Raw genomic sequence first — 22,284 nt, 5'->3', positions numbered from 1 at the left:
ATTTGGGCGCGCTGGCCTTCACTGGTATCAGATGAAATACAACACTGAGAGTCACCTCTGAGGTCCCATTTAGTTTCAAAGGACATGTTGTTGTATGCTCACATTTGAAAACCACAGCGGTTGGCGGAGTGGAGGAGAGGAAGGAGAGGTGGGCAGAGCGTTTTCATCTGTCATATTTTCCTTCACACATTCTTAACCGCAGCATCAACCTGCTCCACTCTCTTAATTCGTCGTGCTGCAAGCTGTAAACAAACGTTAAAAAAACGCCTTGCGTGTAGTTTGCCTGTCATTGTTAGCCCTTTTCATCAGATTATATCAATGCAACCCGGCAGCAGTCTCAGTTAATGCAGCTTAAACCTGCAATAACTGTTCTTCTGTTTTTTGTTTTTTTTTGGCCACTAGGGGCAGCAGAGACAAGCTTTGACACACAACACTGACACATTAGCACGTCTTAAAGGTCCCGTATTGCAGGAAGTGAGATGTCCATGTCTTGTTTGATTATAAAGCAGGTCTAGGTGCTGTATAAATACTGTGAAAGGACCAACATGCGGAATGAAACACAGCCCCGTATTCAGAAACTGTGCCTTTTAAACGAGCCGTCTAACAATGAGCTGAAAAATGCTAAAACGCTCCTTAGAGCTGTCGCGACACGCAGCACCTTTCACACGATTCATTGTTGATATAATAATAATAATAGCTTGCATTTATATAGCGCCTTTAATATAAGAATACGACTTATGGGAGCTATAAGAGAACCTTTGCCAAAACTGAACTTGAGTTTAAACTTGAGTTAAAACTGAACTTGAGTTTAAACTTGAGTTTAAACTAGGTACTTCCTGTGCAAAATGTGTGCGATTGCTGCATAGCACCCATCTACAAATGTTACGAAACATTTTGGTAGCGTTCAAACTGTAGAAGGAGATGCAACACTTTTTCAGGAATACCTCATTAGATATGTAAATGAATACAAACTGTACCCTTTTTGAGTTACAGGTGAGCTGTTGCAGCTACATTTTACACAGCTTGGTTGACCAATTCTTCTTCAAACTAGAATCCTATGTAGCCTTTATCTAACCTAATCTGCCTCTCACACAGCGTGTTAGCATGATTCGTGCAATGCTTGCCATTAATCTGTTCGCACCTCTCGCACCATTTACTTGGGTTAGTTTACCGATGGCCAGATAAACTGTGGTTTCCTGCCTCTGCGACTTGACTTTTACCTCAAAAACCGATTGATTATTTCTGCCTTCAGGCCAGCTCCGCCTCAGAGACGTGCACCAGAGCAGAATGTACCTTCCTTGCTGATCTTGCAGGTGAACATGTTGTGGCCTTTACACGTCCCCCTGGTCATCCTGGCCTGGTAGAAGACGCCCTCCTTCCCTGCTTTGATCAGCTGCAGCAGGTTCAGGTCTGACTTGGTAAAACGAGGACCCTGGGACAAATGCCGTGAGAGGTGACTGATCAGCATCAAAGCGGAGCAGAACAGCGACGGGTGGGGGTGAAGGGGACTGAGAGGGCATACAAACCAACACCATCCGGGTCAAAACCACGAGCTCATTTTTTGTCCGCCAGTCTAATTGTGGCTAACACTGTTCATACACACTGGTGAGATGACACAGATAAGGGGGGTCACGTGTACGTTTCCCGTTCAGTTTAGCCTATCTTGCAAATGAGATTTCCTCTGCTGTACGCGTGTCTTCAAAATCAAGCACCCCTTAAATAGGTCAAATATCTGACAGCGTGAAATATATGTGTCTGCGTCATGCGTCAGCGGTACCTGCTGCAGGCCTTTCCACAGCCTCCTGGAGGAGGACCTGACTGTGCTGCTCTGCTGCAGGGGGGTTTGGGGAGGAGGCTCCTCGTCCTCCTCCTCGTCCTCCTCCCTCACCGCCGGGACCGGCCTCACGGGCATGATGGGGGCCTCCAGCAGAGGAACAGCGCCCAGCAGCAGCTTGCTCCCCTGCAGCTCTCGAACGGTCTTGACCAAAGAACGATATCTGCGAGGAAAAAGCAGTGAACGCTGTAAAACGCACAGCAATGCACGGGGTCTGGGTCGGGGGGGGGGGGATACAAAAGAAAAGTCTGGCCTCAAGCCCAAACACATCAGGCAGTAGGTCAGCCTGTGGTGGCTTTCTGCATAAATTCACAGTGTAGGCCGACATTTTGACACGGCAGGAAACCATAGGTGTAACTAAAAACATTAATAATGGCTGCATTCCATTTGTATGTGTTTGCTCTGGGCATGGCTTATTAAGACCCTCAGTTTTCCTACGAACTGAACCAGGTAATAGGATATCTAGGAGCACTAATTCAAAGGCAGCTGCGCTTGTTGATTTAGCCTTGAACATGTTCCACTGCGTGTTTTCAGCTGATGAACCACACATTTTTTTTCACAGAAACCCTGTCCAGTGCAATTTGAACTCAAAACAAGTGACGCCGGGGACGGATCGTCCAGGAGGTTCACCCTCTCTCTTACTTTCTGAGACACACGACCCCGAGCAGCGCGAAGGCCACAATGGTGAAGGAGAGAGCCCCTATGAGGACGTAGGCAAGTGGGTCCCGGGGCCGCCCTGAAAGAGCCAACAGGACAAAAGGAGTCAGCCCCGACACGCTCTCGCAATGTGTCGGTGAACGCGGCGGGGCGGAAAGCCTTACCCGTGAAGCCCGAGGGCTCACCCGGGCACCCGCTTCCCCTGGTGGAATTGGCAGACATGTGTGTCGTCCGCTCAACAAGGACGATTCTGGTCAGAGAGCACCGCCTCAGTCTGGAAGGTGATATCGTAGCATCTGAAATAACATCAGTGATGTTAGAAAGGCTGAGCAGGAAGAGTTTAATCCCAAATCAAACATACGGGACTTTCTTTTAAATGATCATTTTTATTATTATTATTATTAATTTACATGAGGGGGGGAAAAAAACACAAAGTTTTAGAAGTTTGGCGTGAGAACAGAACTACGGCTGTTTCACCCCGTCAAACCTGAAGCCCAAAACAATAAGAACACACAGGAAGAGACCCGTCAAGCTCATGAACACACATTAAATGCTCTACTACAATGTAAGACAGCCGTACCTGTGTTTTCCAGCGGACACCGGTTTGATTAAGTCCATCCTTGAAAGCCCGCGCTGATCAGAAACCAGCTGGAGCAGTTAAGTTGAAGCCATCTGTGTGGCTCCGCGCTGTGTTCATTCTGCGCGGAGCTACCGAAGAAATGCTATGAGCCTTGAAGAACACAGCCATATGTTGTGTAAACGTCGACCCTGTGTGCGTTGCCACCAGCAGGAGCTCTCGCGGGGTGTCAACCACAACATAAGCAGAGGAAATGAGCAGTAGCAGCAGGTGGTTTGAGCTGCACGACACACTGTATCACACTAAACTGTGGTCATGTCAGCTCTCTGAGACACCCAAACTTCAATGGGCAGTGTTTGGGGACAAAATGTTTTAGAAATGACTGATCACTGGTCAGATTCTGTGGGATTTGAAGGTGTTGGGTGAAACAGAAATGTAAAATAAGGCACGTGGGGAACCCAGTTTAGGTGGTGCCGTTGGATCCAAAAACCAAAAACAACAAAGTATTGTTGAATGTGTTGAATTTCTATGAGACATTTTGAAGAGAAAAGTGTAAATGGATGTTTGTGGATGGAAGTATTCAGATCCTTTATTATTATTTTTTTTTTTTGTAAAATTAGCAGTAAACAATGTAGAAATTAAGCATTAAGTAAAAGTTAAGTGTCATCAGCAAAAAACCTTACTCACTTACAAAATATATGCACTTTTTTTACAGCTGTCAGTGTTAAACTTCTACATTTCATAACTGGATTATTATTAGTGATGCATCATAACATGTAGGAAGCATTTTAATGTTGCAGCTGGTCGAGGTGGAGCTAATTCCACCTGCTTCACATGGTTCTAATGTACTGTGCGACAGTCAATCCGTCAAATGTGTATCAAGTCAAAGCTTAATCTGTGACGGGACAGCTGTCGCATAAAATAAAGCAGAAAAAAAGTACAATATTTGTATAAATTGGTATAAAATGGAAATACTCAAGTAAAGTATAAGTACCTCAAGTCCCTAACGAACACTAAGTGGTGAACCAGCCACAGTCGGTCTCTAAGGCCCAATACTTGCTGCTTGAGGGCCTAAAATGTATCAACGCGTCAGTCAGGATTACATAAGAGGTGAAGAGGAAAAAGCCCCCTCACATGGTGCACAGGGGGGAAATATCTTTATCAGCAGCTGTGTCTACTTAGGGGAAATTGCTGCAGAGACCCTGCCTGTGGTTACCTTACTCATCTGCAGACCTACTTACTGCAGCAGCACCACGAGTAAAACTAGTTTTAACAAGACCCAGAGCGCCTCAGCAGTGCTTTGAGCTTTGGCAACATGCTCATGATGACACGCTGATGTTTGAGCAGGTATGATGGCTAGCATTTTGTTCGCTATCTTAGCTTAGCATGTTAGCATGCTAACATTTGACGGGAAGGCCGTTGGTTGCGCACGTACCTGGGGATAAAGCAACTTAACACCTTGAGGTCGCTGAGCCTTTAAAAGGAAAACAGTTACTCAGTCTGATACATGTCTCATCTTGCATCAACTACACCAAAGGTTTAGCACTTAAAAGAGAAGGCTGAGATGGTGGAGAGATGGCAAAGGTTGTCGACAGGAGTAATAATGAGAAGTACTATGCTGTAATGGCTGCGCCGTACACTCGCATGAATGGGATTTCATCTGAATTCACGGAAGTGAATTAACGCAAATTCCAATTTCCAACAGATCTGAAAAGTGCAGGCGCTTTCGGCACAAAATGTGTGCCGATCAGTGTGCGAGTAAATAGCGACAATCATAGCAGCTATTGGGAAAAAAAGCATTCAAATTTAGTAACAATTACCATCACACTACTGCAACTTCGAATTTAATGTCGTTCCAACACTAAGGTAATGGCTATGCTGTACACCTGTGTGACTATGATTACTAGTCAGCTGATAGTGAAGCTCCAGGTATGGTACAAACTGAGACTTTGACCTATTTAGTCTGGACCAAAGTGGTGAAGTCGACAGATTACACACACCATTCCCAGAGCGGCTAAACGCTAAATCTGCAGGACACAAGTCAAATAAAAACCCCTTTCAGCCTGGTGTCGTCGTTTCCTCGGCAGAATTTAATTTGTTGCTTGGGTATCTTTGTTACAGATCAACGGTATCACTCCATATACAACTACAAGTACAGTATTTTGTACAGTTCATATTCAAATACATAGTTTTCATTGGCTTATTTACAAAACACATTTTGTTTTTTTTTTATGTACATCTTTTCATGTCAGTGCAATGTCACTTTCTTCCAACGAACACGTTACAAAAACAGTCCTTTAAATTAACAACTCTGGTTCAGATCCGACAGACATGAACTTAAATAAAAAGAGGCTACAGACACTGACAGACAGCTCAGTAGTAGATTGCACTGCCTGCCGACGCTCCAAACTATTCTTCTGAGGGGGGGGGGGGGGGGGGGGGGGTTGGGGCTGAGTGGGCGGGGCTTCTGAAGAGGGGGAGGGGCGTAATATATTATCCCTGTGGTTCACAGGATCGGTGTTTGCCCAACTTCAGCGTTCAGTCCAGTTATTTTGGGCAGAAAACCTTTGCTCCTGGATTATGAAAAATTGTGCTGAAATTAACCCCAAATTGAAGTTTGTGTGTTTTTGCTACAGGTGCGGTAAGCTTAGCATCACACAAGTAGCCGTTTGAGGGAACATTCACAGCCAATAAAAAAAAAAAGTAAAAAAAAAAAAGTTGACAGCTATTGCACCTTTAAATAAAGCAAACATTACAAACTGGGTTCTCAAGAGACAAATACTCAGGAAAATGTTCCCTTTGAGCCAAGTGATGACATTTGAAACACGGACGCAAACTGGGCCTCGTCTACAGCTCGGCGCAAAGGCAAGGAGGGTGGAGGAAAGAAGAAGCTGAGCAAGCAAACATAAATAGCTAAATAGCACTCATCTGTACATTTCCATTTGTTCAACAAACGTACTCTGCAAAAGAAAATAAAGTTTCATTCAGTGACAGATATCTCTCCAAATACATCCATAATGACACCTTTTCCTCATAAATACAGCAGCTAAAAAAAAAAAAGAGATTCATCTCCTGTTACCCCAGAAGACTAAGTGGGGAACTGTTGGGAGCTGTTGAGCGTCTGCTGTCTTCACAGTGATTAGACGGAGCCCCACACATGCTGCTACACACCAGACACAAAGCTCCGCCGCTGGACTCCACACAGCCGAACACGGGTTTGTTCATTTCAACTTCAACCGTCCCGCCAAGGAGCCAAACCGTCAACACAATTCAGGATTTACACAGAATGACACGATACTCTAAATGTCGGGGGAGGGGGGGGGGGGGGGGGGGGGGGGGGGGGGCAGTGATGTACGGTCCAGACGCTGTAGCGCTCAACAGGTTCAACAGGCTTTGGTTATTGTCGAAGCATAAATGAACGGTGGACTTAAACCATCTGATATCAGTGGGTCTGTTAATGGGGACAGAGGTTTTGGTAACGCTGTGTAGCACATGTCTGACTTTTGCAGCATTTGTTGATTTGCAGATGAACATCCTTAAAAACAAACAGGAAATTACATATTAAAAATATGATGCATTATCAATTTCATATCGGAACCTTTACCCTCCGCACACCTTGGTATGTACGCTTGCCCGTTGCCAAATTACGCTAGCAATGAACTAGCATTGATTACTTGGATGTGTACCAATTGAACACCGTCTCCATTTCCCCTGTGGTTAGTACCAAATGACATAATTCGTCCTAGAAACCTTTCAGTGACTTTACAGTCGCATATAACTTCCGGGTCTATGGGAACCGTCAGGCCCAGATTAGCCCACCAGGGGGACCCGGGGCCGAAATGGGCTGCGGGCCTCTACACAATGGGTACGGCGTTTCAATTATATTTTACAAGTTCATTGATGGTAAATTAATTAAACATGCATTTATTCAGGAATATGCACCATACAAGTATAATATCAAGTGAATTACTAAAAGCGCTAAAACTAGATTTTGACACAGGGCCCCCTAATAAGACAGGACCTTAAGATTTGGTTTAAATTAAGGCTTTAACGGTGCATATTACCAAACAAATAAAGAATGAAATCAAATGAGTGTCCGGGACCCCGAGGGGATCCGCCCAGCGGCCTTCGAAGAGTGACTTAACACCCCCTGAAAAGCTGTTCTCAGCCAACTGTCAATGGTTTCACTTCTCACCCTGCAGCAGTGATGTACTGGTGTACTCCAGGACACCGTGATGTCACTGTTGGGTGTGGTTACAGGTGCAACTAAGCACACAAAACAAAGGCTTGAAAGTGTCAGCCAGAGAGGGCAGTAAACCAGCGTCACAGGAAAGCTGCAGTGGTGGATTACTCTTTAAATAATATAACGTCAGAATGACAGGTAAAATCATTTTGGAACTACAACAAAGTGATCCCCAACGTTTCCAGCGTTTTCTTATTGGGGAGCGCACGGACATTAGCATTAGAGATGAGTTGAGAATCGCAGGTTGCGAGTGAATTGCGAGCGCTGTGAAGGTAAGCCTCACCCCTCTGGGTGTAGCTTTGAGATAAATACCCATTCCTGACCTGAAGTGGCTCCTGAAAGCCTGCCTTAAGGAAAAAAACAAACAAAAAAAATCACAACAATAAAATGAATCTTTTTTTTTAAAAAACAACGCATTTGCAGAATGCAAAAAAAACAAAAAGAAAAAAACGTATGAAACATATACTGTATATTATTCTTTAAGCGTCTCTCTTTTGAAATCATGGCACCAGTCCTAAACAAAGCCAGAGTCACGCTGAAGCTTTGGGAGTTTCAGAGAGAAGTAATGGGTACACACAGGTCAACATCGCACAAATCACTGATATTTGGCAGCGGTGGGATGAAACACAGTTTTGGCAAAAATGCCTAATTTCGTATCCACACCAGGACCTGTGTGTGTGGGGTGGGGGGAGATTTTTTTTTTTTTTGGGGTTCCTGAAATGTGTGTGCCATGACTACACTGGAAGGAAGCATTTTATTCATTATTATCATTAATACTGTCACAGAGTTTTAGGGTACAGTTGGCCGACAGACTGCGTGAAGCGATGAGGTAGCATATGACTCGTGTTTTCCCTAGTGACACTATCGCTAATAAAACCTTTAGAGAACCTTGTTCACAGTATCCTATATACTAGATACCGAACATCACGTTGATGTTCAAATATGACACAAATGCAGGTTCTTTAACTCCCGGGCTCCGTTTACACTTGGCATTTAAAAACTCTTTATCTGTATCCAATTATTGGCCTCGCATTTACACCTGGAATTCATTCTGTGGTCTCGTTATTTTTCCTTTTTTCGGGTGAGACCAATCCAGGCTCGGGTCACATGACTCATAACAGGTGTAAATGTTTTTTGTTTTTTTGTTTTGTTTTTTTTTCCATTCTGACATCACAAGTGATAAATGCACGATAACAAAGTAACATCACTTCATGACTTGGCCATACTGGCATACATTCAGAGATGTGTTAGTATGCAAGTATATATTACATGTATGTTACGGTGAGGGTTGGTCACATGAAGGGGAGGAGGAGGAGGAGGAGGGCGGGGTTTTTGTTTTGTCGGGCTCAGCAAAGTGCACCAGTTTAGTGCTTTCACCAGGGCTTCACTGTTGTCTTGGCAAAACTTTGCACTAATCCATGTTTGCGATCAAGTGTAGAAAGTGCGGCGACGCATCCCCTAAAGATAGAGACCACAGTCCGACTCTCGGAGTCAGCAGCAGATTGTGAGGATTCTTCAGAATGATCTGAGCGTCTGGGGCTTCCTGCTCAAGAGCGGCAGGAGGGAGCGGAGAGCAGGTGTAGCGCTGGCTGATGGAAGACGAGGCGCCATCACTGGAGGACACAGTATTTCTTGTAGTCGGACTCAAAGTCTTCGTCCATGCTACTGGTGTCGGCCATCTTCTTGCCATCGATCTTTGGCAGGAACTGGGAGTAGTCGACTCCCTGCTGCTCGTAGAAGAGGATGTAAGCCGAGTCGGTGTCGATCTCCTCAGAGTGCACTTCCTGGAGGAAAAGCAACAGTGGTGTGATGGTTAATGTGTTGTTGCAAAAGGTGATTCAACTCCGTACAGCATTACAAGCTGATTTAAGATGTGCGGTGGCATCCGTCCACCACCAGATGCCGCCAAAGTCAAGAATTTCTAAACACTGTACATAATGGCTTTTATTTCAAATCTTTATTCCTATTTTTGAATTTTGGCAGTGGGCCTTTGACTAATGCAGCGTAGAGTGACAAGTTATTTATTTATAGCATAACACCGTTAAGATGTTTACTACATAATTAGTTGGCGGTGAAGGTAACACCATTTTGCTCCCGTATTTTTTTTTGGTTTTGGAAAGGCAATAAAAAGTCAACTCATCACATAGTATCGGTCCTATTAGAGCCCTATGCACTCCATCAAAGCCTGTTGAAAAAGCTTATCGGGCCCTGTCATGCCTAGTTACGGTTGCTAAGGTATGATTTTGACCTTGATGATCAGTGTTAGGGGGTAGGGTTCAGCAAACAGTCAGTTACTGAGTGATAGTGATAGTGATACTATCTGTTTGGCCAGGTATCTATGGCAACAATCTAAACACAGTGATGAAAGGTATGCTGTAAATGTGGAAATGGAATATGTATCCGTGTGTCTCACCTTACAGCTGCTGTCGTTGTAACAGTACCATTTCTCATTGGGGTTTTTGGCATATGTCACATAGTGGCCCCCTCCCATGATTCCTGAATGGCACTGAGGAGATGAAGCAGGAAAATATTTTAGGCTCGTTTCAAAGCAGAAAAGAGCCCGATAAAACTACTTGTGGGCGTGTGGTACTTACTGATATTGCATAGAGGTTGTAGATGGCGTCCAGACACATGTTGTCTCTGTGCTGTAGCAGCAAGTTGTCAGGGTCCATGCTCATCTCTGTGCTGCAGTCTGAGCTCAGCCCGTTGCTGTCACCGTTCACCAGGACCACATCACAGTGGCTGCTGGACGCCTCAGTACCGCACGACGACTCGGACGCGATCGCCTCTCCTGATCCAGAAAGGCCCGAGGCCACGGCCCCCGCTGTGCTCCCCTCGGTGTCTCCCTGCGGCGCACCGTCCCGGGTCTCGGCCTCAGGATTAGCAGCTCCATCCAGGTTCTCCTTGCTGTTGGAGAGGCGGTGTCTGCTGCCCAGCTGGGGCAGGCGTAGCCGGGCCGGCCTGCGGCCTCCGCTGCCGGTCTTTGGGCTGCCGGAGGGGCTGCTGGTCCGGCTGAGAGAAGGCGCTGACTTCCTGCTAGAGGCAGGGGAGGCTGTTGGGAAACCACAGGGTTAAATACACTTCCCCCCTGCAGCTGGGCCGCTCTGTCAGTGCAACAACTAAACATCAGGCTCAGATCAACATGTGGTACCTTTGGGGAGGTTACAGAAGCCAGCGGGGGCAGAGATGGAGGACAGGTTGTCTTCTCCGACCCTCAGCAGATCCTCGCTCTCACTGCGGGAGTGGAGGCAGTGCTGCTCCAGGTCTCTGGGAGCCAGGAAGGCGCTGGGGTCAAAATTCTCCCGCGGGAACTTGACAATCTTCTGGGACTTGATCCAGCGGCCGTTCACAAACTGGAAGCGCTTCAGGTGGACAATCTAAAGAAGAGGACACGCATCGCACATACTGTGTAGTAAATACTACTGACAACCTGTGAGGCCAGAGCTCAGGTCTGACACAGACTTAGAAGAGTGCCACTGACCAGAATGGGCGGCAGCCTCCAGAGGTCCAGCTTCTTGGTGGCCAGCCGATGCGTCTTGCACTTGGAGCAATAGTAGAGCTCGTCCTCGCCCAGCTCCTCCTCGCTGGTGAAGGCCTTCAGACAGCTGTCCAAGCTGATGGGCTCAGCCTGGGCCCGACGGGACTGCTCCACACTGCAGTGCTCCTCCACAATCTGCAGGGAGGCCACGATGGTGAGGACACTGAGCAGGGTGAGGATGCACTCACACTATTCCGCCTTTGGTGAAGCCAAGGGATTTGTGAAGTACGAGTTTGATTGAGAGGGGACCACCTAAAACTGTCTGAATCAGCAGGCTATGCTGATGGATTTTTCTGCTAATTGTCTGACAGATGCAGCTCCCTGGATCCGGAAGCCTTTATTGGATCTCACTCTGTAGCTGATTGAACTGAGCGTTAAGCAGCTCACTTAGACCCACAGCATTTTCTGTTTAGCAGATTTACTTCTCTCACTTGGCTTTTACCTCAGAACTTACACTATCATACAAGGACAAAGTGACAAAGTCCTAAACTTGAAAGTCTGGAAAAGACAATCAGCTTAATTGTCAGTGGGACAGCGATCCGCAGTGGAAGGCCCACTTTTACTTCTTACACATTGACAGAAAATATCTAATTATTAGGCTCAAATATTTTCCAAGAGGTTCTTTTTTTTGTCTACAATTACCATCCATCGTACAGGGGACATTCAACTAAATACTGTAAACCCTCAAAGGGCAGTAAGTGTCGGAGACGTCACAACGAGGCAAAGAAAAACTGTGACTGAAGCAAGATATCGTTTTAAGGATGTACCCACTGCCTTTTCACTTGGCTGTGTGTGTGTGTGTGTGTGTGTGTGTGTGTGTGTGTGTGTGTGTGTTTTACCCTCTCCTGGGAGGTCTGGTAGCGGAGGTGCAGGGCGGTGGGGTCCCAGTCCACAGCTATATAAGCATTTCCTACAGAGGCTCTGTCCTCTGTACACTCTATTGTACAGCCTCGACAGAACCTGAAGACAGACAGACACACACACACACACACACACACACACACACACACAGTTGCAGATGTAGTACATACAGAGGTACAGGCAACTTAAAAATGTGGAACCCATAAATTATTAACATTCCTAGTTAAAAAAAACCCCCAAAAACAAATCTAGACAATGTCTCATCACCACCAGATACATGATATATATATATATATATATATATATGTGTGTGTGTGTGTGTGTGTGTGTGTGTATGCTCTTGTGTCTTACCTGTACCAAGGACACCAGGCACATGAGTTGCCGTCCTTACCCACAACCCGTAAAGTGAACGGGTACTGGTAGCCCATGCTGTCGTCGCTGCAGTTTAAAAGAAGCAGGAAATGATGAATGGAACCCGGAGTAATTACACGAAAACGAAGTAGCTGAAACGGATCGGCTCAGGCCATTCCCAATCATCTTCACTTTATTATGTGACGCTAAGCGCGGAAGGTGGAAGAAGTACTCAGGTCTTGTACTTCAATAAGTAGAAAGACCATAGTGTAGAAATACTCTACAAGTGAAAGTGATGCATTCAAATTCATACTTTAAGTAGAAGTACAAAAGTATTGGCGTCAAAATATACTTTAAGTACCACAAGCAGAATGGTCTATTTCAAAATAATGTATGTATGATATTATTATTACTATTTCAACGACTTTTGAACTACTACTTTTGTGAATTTTCCCCCGGGGATCAATAAAGTTATCTTAATCTTAATCTATAATGTTACATCATAATTTATTTGTTGTTAGTCTGAATCTGCAAAGTAACTAGTAACTAGTTCTTAGTTGCGTTCCACCACTAAGTGATTGAATCTATTGTCTCTCTGTCAACTGTTCAATAAAGCAAAATGGAAAAAGAAGTCTGACATTTTGGGAAATGTGTGTTTCAACGTCAGATGTTAAGATCTATGTCAATTTCCTCCTCGTAAGTTCAGCACAAAGACACTAGCATAGCATAACAGGAAGCAGGGGGAAACTGCTCCTTTACATGTAGCTCTGTCAGAAGCGGGAAAAAAAAAAAAAAAATGTTAGGAGAAGACCTACCAGTCCTGGGCGTGGTTGCTGGCTTCCTGTGGGGGCAGCGGGCTGGCCAGTCGGGACACTTGGATCCAGACGGCATCGTACAGGTCCTTTCGACTGGTGTGGACAGTGCAGGGAACTATGAGCGGCATGCCAAACAGACTGGGCCGGTTCTTCTGAGATGACAGGAAGTACAGCTCCGTGCGCATCTACAGGGGGGGGCAGCAACGTGACAGTTAGAGCTCACATGACAAATCAAACAGTACTTTTAACAGCATTCATCAATTCAATTTTGCACATATTGCACTGCACAGCGCAGCACGCCGCATTTGAGTCCTCACCATCTTTCTGTGCATGGCGATGATGTATCCAATGAAGGGGCTCTCCTGCACCGGTGTGATGTGTCCGTTGGCGACCCCGTTGGCCAGGGGACTCTCTGGGCTGCAGGGCACCACGGTGCTGGGCCCACCGTTGGGGATGAGGACGGGCTTATTGCCCAGGTTCCCATTAGCAGCTGAGCCGTTGGCTACCGGGGGGATGTCTGGTGGTGAAGGGAAGGAGCGAGGAAACAGGATGACTGTGTGATTCAGACTGATCCATGATGGTGAGAGTGCAAACACAAAGTGTGAGCGAACAACGGGCTCACCTGTCAGCGTGGGTGAGCTCAGTGACGTGGGTGAACCCGGCACCGGGACCTCGAATGCACACAGGAAGCCGTTAACAGACAGACGGACCTTCTGGTTGTCCTGAGGAAAGTTCTGAACACAAAGTATTCATATTTAATATTTATTTCAGATTTGACATTTAGCAACAACAAACACGAGTGAGCAGTGAATGCGCGTACCAGTGTTCCAGACAACCAATCACAATCCCTATTGTTCTCCTTTTGTTTTGGTTATAAATTTCAATTGGTTTTGTTCTTTCAAAAGTGCGTTTGTTGCAGTGTTTGTGAAATTACAGGTCGCTAAACTTTCTGCCTTCGTCCCAATACAAAGTAGATACATGGGAGTGCCGTTGCTGCTGGAGCGAAGAACATTTGTTTTTGTTTTTTGTTGCCATTTGAGTTCCGTAGAGCGCCTACAATGCTGTCGCCTCTTGCCCTCTGCGTTAACAGGCTGCACTGTGATCAGTGGAACCGTCTCAGTTACCTTGATGTTGGAAGTGTGGACCTCAGCCAGGAGGATCTGCTCAGGCTTCAGACCGCACAGTTCGCTCAGCTGCTTCTTCAGCCCCGTGTACTTCTCATCCATATTCAACCTCAGGCCGTAGCGCACAGGCGTGGAGCCGTCCAGTTTAATGACTACAAACACACCACGGCATTACGCACGATTCAGCTTTTGTTGTTTTAAGAAACAAACAAACGAGGGAATTCATTTTCAGCCGCCTCACCAGTGATCTCCAGATGCATGGAGCTGTCCATGGGCAGCGGCAGAGACAGGAAGTTGAAAGGGTCGAAGCGGGCGCTGATGTGTCCGCAGGTCTTGCACTTCACCTGGGACTTGAGCTGACCGTGGAACAGATCAACCACGATGGAGCGGTTCCTACGCAGGTGGTTCTCCCACGCCTTTTGGAGGGGTGGAGGGGCGTGGACAGAAAAACACACACACACACACACAGTGGTGAGATCACACACCACTAATCCTGCAAAGCCCTCCCCTCAGGACATGCAGAAAGCAAACAGAACATCAATACAGCAACATTAGCAAGTTGAAGGAGAGCTTAGCTGACGGACTGACTGGTATTGACCGCTCTCTTCTCCTCATGCTATGACTCGGGTGTGACAGCTCATTAACCCTCCAACGAGGGGAGGGCTCACTTCTCTGCTGATACTGTACCATAAAGGGTTCAGAGAGGCCCGATGCTCAAGTCCCCCCCCCCCCCCCTTTGGCTTTTACACTATTTCATTCTCTGACTTGCAAACTGAATTGACATTGCTTGCTATTATATCAAAGTCTAATGGACAGCCTGTTCATTTTGAAGTGAAATGATGTCACAGGATTTAAGCGACATTTGAATCTAAATGTGATGGCGGTCGTGGGCTTATCTCATAGACTGTATATAAATATGGACGACATAACAGCTCCCTGAAAGTGAAGCCAAAATGTTGCGGCCGCCTCCTGGTGGCTGGCTGCAGAATAGGTCATAAACCCCACCCCTTCCATGTTAGCAGATGGGACATGGGCCAACCTAAAAAAAAAAGATCAAACTACACGCCAAATACATTTTTCCCAAAGATGGTCTGTCATATGCTGAAGTATTTTTTCTGATAAGTTTGTTTTTAATTAGTTATTTGATGCTACAAAAAGGGTGACTGACAGCTGAGATTGACTGTGGAGTGCTCGCGTTTGGGTCGGCAGGTGTATGGGCGGGACCTCCCACCAGCACAAGATGGCATATCCGGAATATTCTGGCTTCACATTTGTACAGTGGGAGGAAGTGGAGACGCATCGTCCATCTTTATACACAGTCTATGGGTTGCCAGCAGCTGTCAATCTAATCAGATCAAACCACACCCACACTTTCCTGATAAGGCAGATTACAGATTTTTTTGTATGTTAAACTTACTTCATAAATAATAACCAGGGTGTTCTTTTTTCAAACTTCTTTATTTAGTCATAAATATTTAAACCTGCAATAACTGATTTCTTTGGGCAACTTGGGGGCAGCAGAAACAAGGTGTGAACACAGTAAGGTCAAGTCAAGATATGGCATATGAGTGGCAGTAAAATGATGTTGTTGTATGTCATTGTTAATGTTACATTTTGCCAAATTGGCACCATTAAAAGTATGCCGAATAAGCTATTAGCAGTTCCTGTTTGCAATGTACTCATGGATGTACAGACGATGTATCATTGGATTACTTTGTTATTGAAGAAAACTTAAAAACATGATGATTCTTAGGCAGGTTCTTGAGTAATGAGGAGCATCTTTATTCCATGATTTCTGGGGTTAGGGTTAGCGTATCTAAAAATATGTGTAACATGTCCGTGTGTTCAGATTTGACTGAGTTATGACTCAAAGGAGGAGTACAAAGTTTGACGCAAATTGCAGCTCACGCCTCTCGTCTCTCCCTTCGTGCCCCACCCTCATATCTCCCTCACCGTTTGAAAAGCTCTGTCCTAGACCACTATGCCAGAGCGAGGCGTACAGTATTCATTTCACTTGTAGATAATTGTATTTGATCAGCAGCGTGATCTCTGACCTCAGAAGCCACCTCCCAGTCAGGCCGGCCATTGCTGTCCTTCAGCTCCACGTAGGGTTTCTCATGGACTCTGTTTAGATCTTCATGGAGACCGTCCAGCAGGAAGGCTAGCAGCTCCTGGGAGTCCTGCTGCTGGAAGCCATTAAAGCGCGGGGCGTACTTTGCAATTGTCCACTGGAGAAGAAGTAATGATATCAGAAACTGTTTTCTATACAAACCTTTAAACGCATTTTTTAAAAAAAAAGGCACAAAGTGCTCCTGTAGCATGAACACAAAAACAGTGACGGTGATGAGCCAGCTTACCCTGAGCTTGAGCGGAGCCAAGTTCTTCTGCGTCCCGCTCCACAGCTCCATCACCAGGTCACCGTAACACTTGGCCATGTGACCTCGCATCCCGATGGGGTTGGTTCTGTGAACGCACCAACACGGGCCGGTTCAAATCACAAGTTCAGAATAATGGCGGCAAGACTCATGCCGAAGTGATTTACGCTTTAAATGGCACCTGTTGAGCTCATAGAGGTGTCTCCCTGAGATGAAGTAGTCTGTGAGAGGCTTGGTGTTGCTCACACACTGGATACTCGAGTTCATGAAGCAGGTGTTGCCAAGGTTACTGAGGCCAGTGGCTCCTTTCTCTGTAGGAACTGGGATGGGAAAACAAGGACACACTTGTCGGACCGAAGGCAGACACTCAACATTCGATATAAATAACGCTAAATGGCATTCATAGGTGATCACAAAGGACATCTAGCATTCAGTGGCAAAAACCCGCTCTTAAATGTCTGAGAATAAGGGGACACGCAGGGATGATGGATGAACATAACGCGGTATTTCAAGGCGTCAGTGGGCGGCACATTAGCACCGTTGAGTGCTGTACTGTATCGGTAAGGTCAGAAACAGAGTTGTGACCATGTCTCTCACTCTCTCTCTCCCTTTCACTCTGGCCCGGACTACCATCACTGCAATTACTTCCCCCCCCCCCCACAATACATTTAAATCACTATATATCGTTGGAGGCTCTCATTCAATGAAGGACTGCCATTTGCCTACAATGAGTAGATCTGCGATGATTGAAAGATTTCATTTATAAGTTTGTATCTTTATTTATTTTTTTATTTTTTATAAAGCCAGGCTGCTTGGACTATAAAAACTTAAAAAAAACTAAAAAAAAAAAGAAAATCAGAATACGGACATAGTAGAATATTTAAAAATATACAGAAAAACCATCTAATACATTGCAATATCCACAGTAGTCTACTCAGAGTTTTGTACACATCACTAGTTTTACACATACTTCACTAAAAGTTCACTATTTAGGTTAACTGTACAGTTAATTGTTCTGTGCTGTTATTGGTTTTTTTTATGCACTGAATATGATGAAATATACATAAAGATATTTCCAAAGGAGTAGGCTACTTTTTCCCCTTTGTCACTGTATGTGGGTGGGGGGCGGTGGGGGTTGTCAGTGTATATACGACAGTGAAATAGGGGTCGCTTAAGAAAAAGGTTGGGGACCGCAGTAATAGAGCACAGTTAACATCAATCGCCAATGAGAGCATAATAATTAAACTACCAATCTGGCCGTGTATAAATGCACAACGCGCTCGCCTAGTGTCTTCCAGCTTACCTTTGTGTCTGTCCATCTTACTACTGTTGGCAATGAAAGACATTTCCTCAGGCCAGCTCATGTCTTTGTTCCTCACTGCAGAGGAAGAGAAAGAGATTTCTGCGATTAAAAACCCTTTCGCTTCCACTTTCATTGTTCAGAATGATCAAGTAAATATCTCGGCCGTAGCACTGTTAAAAAGAGAGAAATGTTAAAAATAAAAAAAATTCAAAAAAAGGGAGGCGTTTCATACCTTCAATAACTAGCTGCTGCTCATCCTGGATCTTTAGGCTTTCCAGTGTGTGATCTTCATCGTCCAGGAGGGTAAGGTAGTTCTGCAGGACCGAGAAAACATGCTAAAACTGGGGGCAGCTCATCCAGCTGCTTTATAACTAGTTATAAATGCACGACTCTGTTGTTCTTCATTTTAAAAGTACCATTAGTTATGTCGTATTATCCTGCTAGGGGGCCTAAAAAAAAGTAAGGCAGACCCCACCTGGCCCTAGGGTTGCTGTGTGGTACGTTGATTGAACATAGATCAGTTTAGGAATATGCATCATGGTTGCACAAAAGTGACATTTTGAAGGTCATAGAACTACATTTTGACACAAGGCCCCAAGATAGACACAAGGGCCTCAAGATGCGAGACCCCCCCCCTTCAGGCCCAGCAGCTGATATTGTGACATTATCTATTTATTTATTGCCAACAAGCTGGCCTTAAATCGTGAAGAGCGATACAGATATTTTTTGTAGAGCCACTAGCTGATTGATCTGTAACCTTCTATGAACAGTATTATGAAATATATTCATTGTGGTTGGACGCGTGCTAAACAGCATTTAGACCCTAGGCTGGATTATCAACTGAGCAAAGCAGGCGACTGTCCCAGAGCCCCTGATCCCCAGATGCCCCAAAGAGCCCAGCTTGTAAATCAGTTTTAGGTCATTTGATTGATTGCACACTTGTTTGGGAATTTGTGCCACAAAAGTACATTATCGCCTGGGTCCTACAGTGTACATTACTGTGTAATCTTGTGGTCCCGTGTCAAAATCTGTTTTTTTACATCTTAATTATCTTGGTTTCTATCGTTCACACATCAAAATAAAGTTGTGACACACAGAAATCCTGGGACCTTGTTGTAGTTGTTGTTGTGGGTGTGGCCCCTGGACCCCCGTAACATTTTAATCCGACCATGTTTAGATGCAAACTTTTCTGACGCTGTTGAACTGGCTGACCGTTACCTGATATTAGGCAAAAGCCAAATGTATAAAAGTAGTGCGACTCTTGTGACAGCTTCGTGGCCCACCTCACTGTTGTAGAGCCAGAGTCTCATGTCCTCCTCCTTGATGCGTAGTCTCTGGGACAGGTAGAGGTGGATGTCCTTGATGGTGCCCATGCGGCTGAAGCAGCCTGTGTAAGCCAACACCCTCTTCAGAGGAGCGTTGGGGGATGGCACATTACCTGCTAAAGCACACAAAGAGGACGGACATCTTCACAAACTGACCCAAAGCGCGCACAACCCGAACGCACTCGCTCCAGTTTATTCAAGCAACTGATCGATACCAACAACAGCATTCTGGTGACTGAGGATTAGTTGTAAGGAAGCAGCAAGAAAGGGCTTTTGTTTTTATTGTCAATCAGCGCAGACTTGATTGGTCAATCAACTTAGTGGATTTAGTGGACTCAGATTGGATTAAATCAAATACAAACCAATCAGCATTAGTCCTGTTAAATTAAGCTTCACGTAACTGATATGGATTTCAAAATTATTAAGAAAACTAGTGATTTTAATAACTGATTTTCAAACGTTATTTTTTTTTTCTTTTTTCTATCTACACAGCTTTGCTTTTCAATCACACCACAAAATGAACCATCCTCTACACTTGTTCGAGTGCTGAACTGTTGCCTCGGGCTGTCGGGAAGACTGTCCTGTACGGAATATGATGCACAATTAGATCCATTTTAGATTATTTGGCCACATGCCACATGAGAGGGGGTGTTCATGCCCTGCAATGACAAGCCGCTGCTCAGGCCGAGGATGAGTCATGATGGAAGCCAAACCTCCACTGGGGACTCGGGCGTGCGCTGTGGCCCTGACACCTGATATGCTGACTTGATTTGGACCAGCGCTCTCATGCTGAGTGCTGATGCCCGCCCGCCCCCCCCCAACCCGATTACAACTGTAGCGACTGTGTACATCTCCACTTTGTGCTCCGTCATCTGCTTTCTTTTTGCAGTGAGGCATTTTCAGTTTACACTTCTTATACTTAACACTGGAGTGAAATGCAGCTTTAATTACTGTGTGAGCGAGGGGATCTACATGTAGGATTTCCATTGCGAGTACACTGGACTAGACTAAACCGACTGAAGCGGAAGTGACTGTAAGCTGTGCCAGATCGGTCGTCAACCTACATAAAACGCAGTGACAGGAAAGGAAAACCTCGCCAACAGAGAAACCTCATTTACGCCTGGTATTCAAATATTCTGCCTCTCCACTTGCTAAATTGACACCAACTGACTGCCATGTAATACAGCATGTGTCACATCTATCTGCATTCAGTTGCCATGATTGCTGCGTGTCATTTTTGGTGAAGAGCTGACAGTGATTACTGACACAGCAGGTGATGTTACTGTACAGCCAGGGGCTGGATTAACTGAGAATCCTCCATCCCACACCTTTTCAAAAGCAGTGACATGTATTTCCAAAAATGTCATCTTCGTGTCTCTCAGCTGGATACAAGCAGACCGACTAATGGCTAACAGCGCTGGGGTTTTGGGGGAAAAAGCGCATGAAGGCCTAACAGACAAAAGCATTCAAACTAGCCAGCTTGAACATGGCACCGAAACAAGCATTCACAAGCTTGGGCAACTGTGCAATCACACACGAGACTGAACACCTTGACACTTTTGCTCAGACCTAAAAACCATGGGGGCTGAGAGAGCTGAACGCACCGCAACTTGAGAAAATACATCCCTCCTGACTCCAGGCATCCTGTTTCTAAGTTTGTTTGATGGCTATACTCCAGCCTCTAAGGGAGGGAACTGGGCATTGTATTATCTGGGAGAAGAGACTTCTGTCTCACCTCTGTGCGACGGGTGTCAAGTGACAAAGTGTCTCTCACTTTCTGGCTCTGCTCCCTCGCTTACTGGATTCTGAGCCCAAACTGTTTCGATTTTGGTTCTCAAAGGCCTTTAAAAGAACCATGCAACTGGAGGCTGCAGACTCACTCACTCACTTGCATGTGCATCTAAATGCTTGCACTAGAGACCAGCTGTGATAAGGGAGAGCAGTGCTGCAACACGTGGAAAAAAAACCCCCCACAGTGGAGTTCAGTAAAGGAAGGATCAGACTTTAGCCGATACAGATCCATGTATCTGGGCCGATAAAAATAAACAACCAACTTTGGTGGAATTCCTACATTAGTAAAGCTTCCTGTTCTACATCTACTCTGAAGGACAACTGACATAAAGGTGGCTATTATATGATGGCTGTCAAATGCATAAAGGCTGATATGTTTTGGTACATTTCTATAGCAGCTGTTTAACACTGACTATACAGCACCGACGCCCTGAACTTAATGGAGCCTTATAATCATACTTGAATGGCAAAGCCTGTGAAGATTGAAAAGGTTTGACTTTTAGAGTGATCAGCAGTCTTTCCCCTTCATGGGCCAATGGTTCGTTCCCCTGCTCACTCCAGAGCACTGCCAGGGCTGGATCAGTCCACTCAAGGAGGATTAAAAAGGGGGGGGGGGGATGCGGGGTAGCTCAATGAAGCATTTGTCGACGGCTTGCTCTGGTCTTGCTGCAGGCTTACGTTACCTCTTGGTGGGGGTAAATACGGCGGGAACATTCGCAGGCTGGTCATACCCATATTGACCCAGATGTTGGACTGAGGGGAGCGCGTGGCTGGCTGCTGGCGGAGGAAGAGGAGGTAGCGGGGGAAGAGCTCCAGCTCCGCCTGGCCCGTCTTGCTCTCCAGGATAACCTGCAGGGGTGGAGGGGAAAGTTTCAAGTCTCTCTCTCAAGTTGAGTTTTGTACTTTTCAAGAAGGGAAGCCACCGAGTGCGCTGATCACTTGGGACTCCTGTAGTTTAGTTCTCTTGGTCCACACCAAACAAAAAATGATACGTTATTGCCTTTTAGTTATGGCCTTTCATTGGTTTATTTGACTACGGATTGACAGGTAACGCCATTGCACTGTTTTGGTGACCTCTTCACTTTCTGCTCTACCCGGGGGAAATAGCCACACTCTCATGACAAAGTGCACGTGTTACCATGGTTACCAAATAATGCACAAAGATTGCTTAAAAGGATCACTTCCTTGACAGTTACCACAACCTGTTAGAATGACAGATTCCACCCTAGCCAATACAAACAATTCTGAGACACGACTAGACTTGTACAACTTAGTAGCCTGAAGTCAAGGCAGCGCCTCTCTCTCCATAGAAAAATAACTGACTCAACCTCTCACTATTCATACTGTGAATTGTGTTTGGACCAAGTCCAATTCAAGGGTCAAGTCTTTAAATATAAATTGCAGTCTTTCAAGTCCAAGTCCCTGAATGCCGACCAAGGATAATTCCTGTTTTTTTTGGGGGGAGATTCGGCCATCATTTCTGTCAGCTA

The 22,284-nt window shown here is 45.5% G+C and overlaps 1 protein-coding gene across 1 annotated transcript in view; it reads right to left on the bottom strand.

Annotated features, from left to right (window-relative positions):
• Positions 1-8,758: 8,758 nt before the first annotated feature.
• Positions 8,759-22,284, bottom strand: part of usp32 (ubiquitin specific peptidase 32) — a 50,532-nt gene continuing 37,006 nt past the window's right edge. Inside the window, exons 16-34 of the mRNA XM_070905931.1 lie at positions 21,478-21,643; positions 18,962-19,119; positions 17,911-17,992; positions 17,679-17,753; positions 16,557-16,695; positions 16,358-16,463; positions 16,055-16,228; positions 14,242-14,416; positions 14,001-14,152; positions 13,499-13,610; positions 13,194-13,393; positions 12,877-13,061; positions 12,062-12,148; positions 11,689-11,809; positions 10,793-10,984; positions 10,463-10,688; positions 9,906-10,363; positions 9,725-9,817; positions 8,759-9,095 (exon numbers count right to left, since the gene is read on the bottom strand). Coding sequence (XP_070762032.1) covers positions 8,922-9,095; positions 9,725-9,817; positions 9,906-10,363; positions 10,463-10,688; positions 10,793-10,984; positions 11,689-11,809; positions 12,062-12,148; positions 12,877-13,061; positions 13,194-13,393; positions 13,499-13,610; positions 14,001-14,152; positions 14,242-14,416; positions 16,055-16,228; positions 16,358-16,463; positions 16,557-16,695; positions 17,679-17,753; positions 17,911-17,992; positions 18,962-19,119; positions 21,478-21,643 — 3,075 coding nt within the window. The 3' untranslated portion in view covers positions 8,759-8,921. The remainder of the gene's footprint in view (positions 9,096-9,724; positions 9,818-9,905; positions 10,364-10,462; positions 10,689-10,792; positions 10,985-11,688; positions 11,810-12,061; positions 12,149-12,876; positions 13,062-13,193; positions 13,394-13,498; positions 13,611-14,000; positions 14,153-14,241; positions 14,417-16,054; positions 16,229-16,357; positions 16,464-16,556; positions 16,696-17,678; positions 17,754-17,910; positions 17,993-18,961; positions 19,120-21,477; positions 21,644-22,284) is intronic.

This window comes from Enoplosus armatus, chromosome 5 (assembly GCF_043641665.1).
Source record: "Enoplosus armatus isolate fEnoArm2 chromosome 5, fEnoArm2.hap1, whole genome shotgun sequence".
Classification (NCBI taxonomy): Eukaryota; Metazoa; Chordata; class Actinopteri; order Centrarchiformes; family Enoplosidae; genus Enoplosus; species Enoplosus armatus.
The sequence above is the reverse complement of the archived record's forward strand: the minus strand, read 5'-3'. Positions and strand labels throughout refer to the sequence as shown.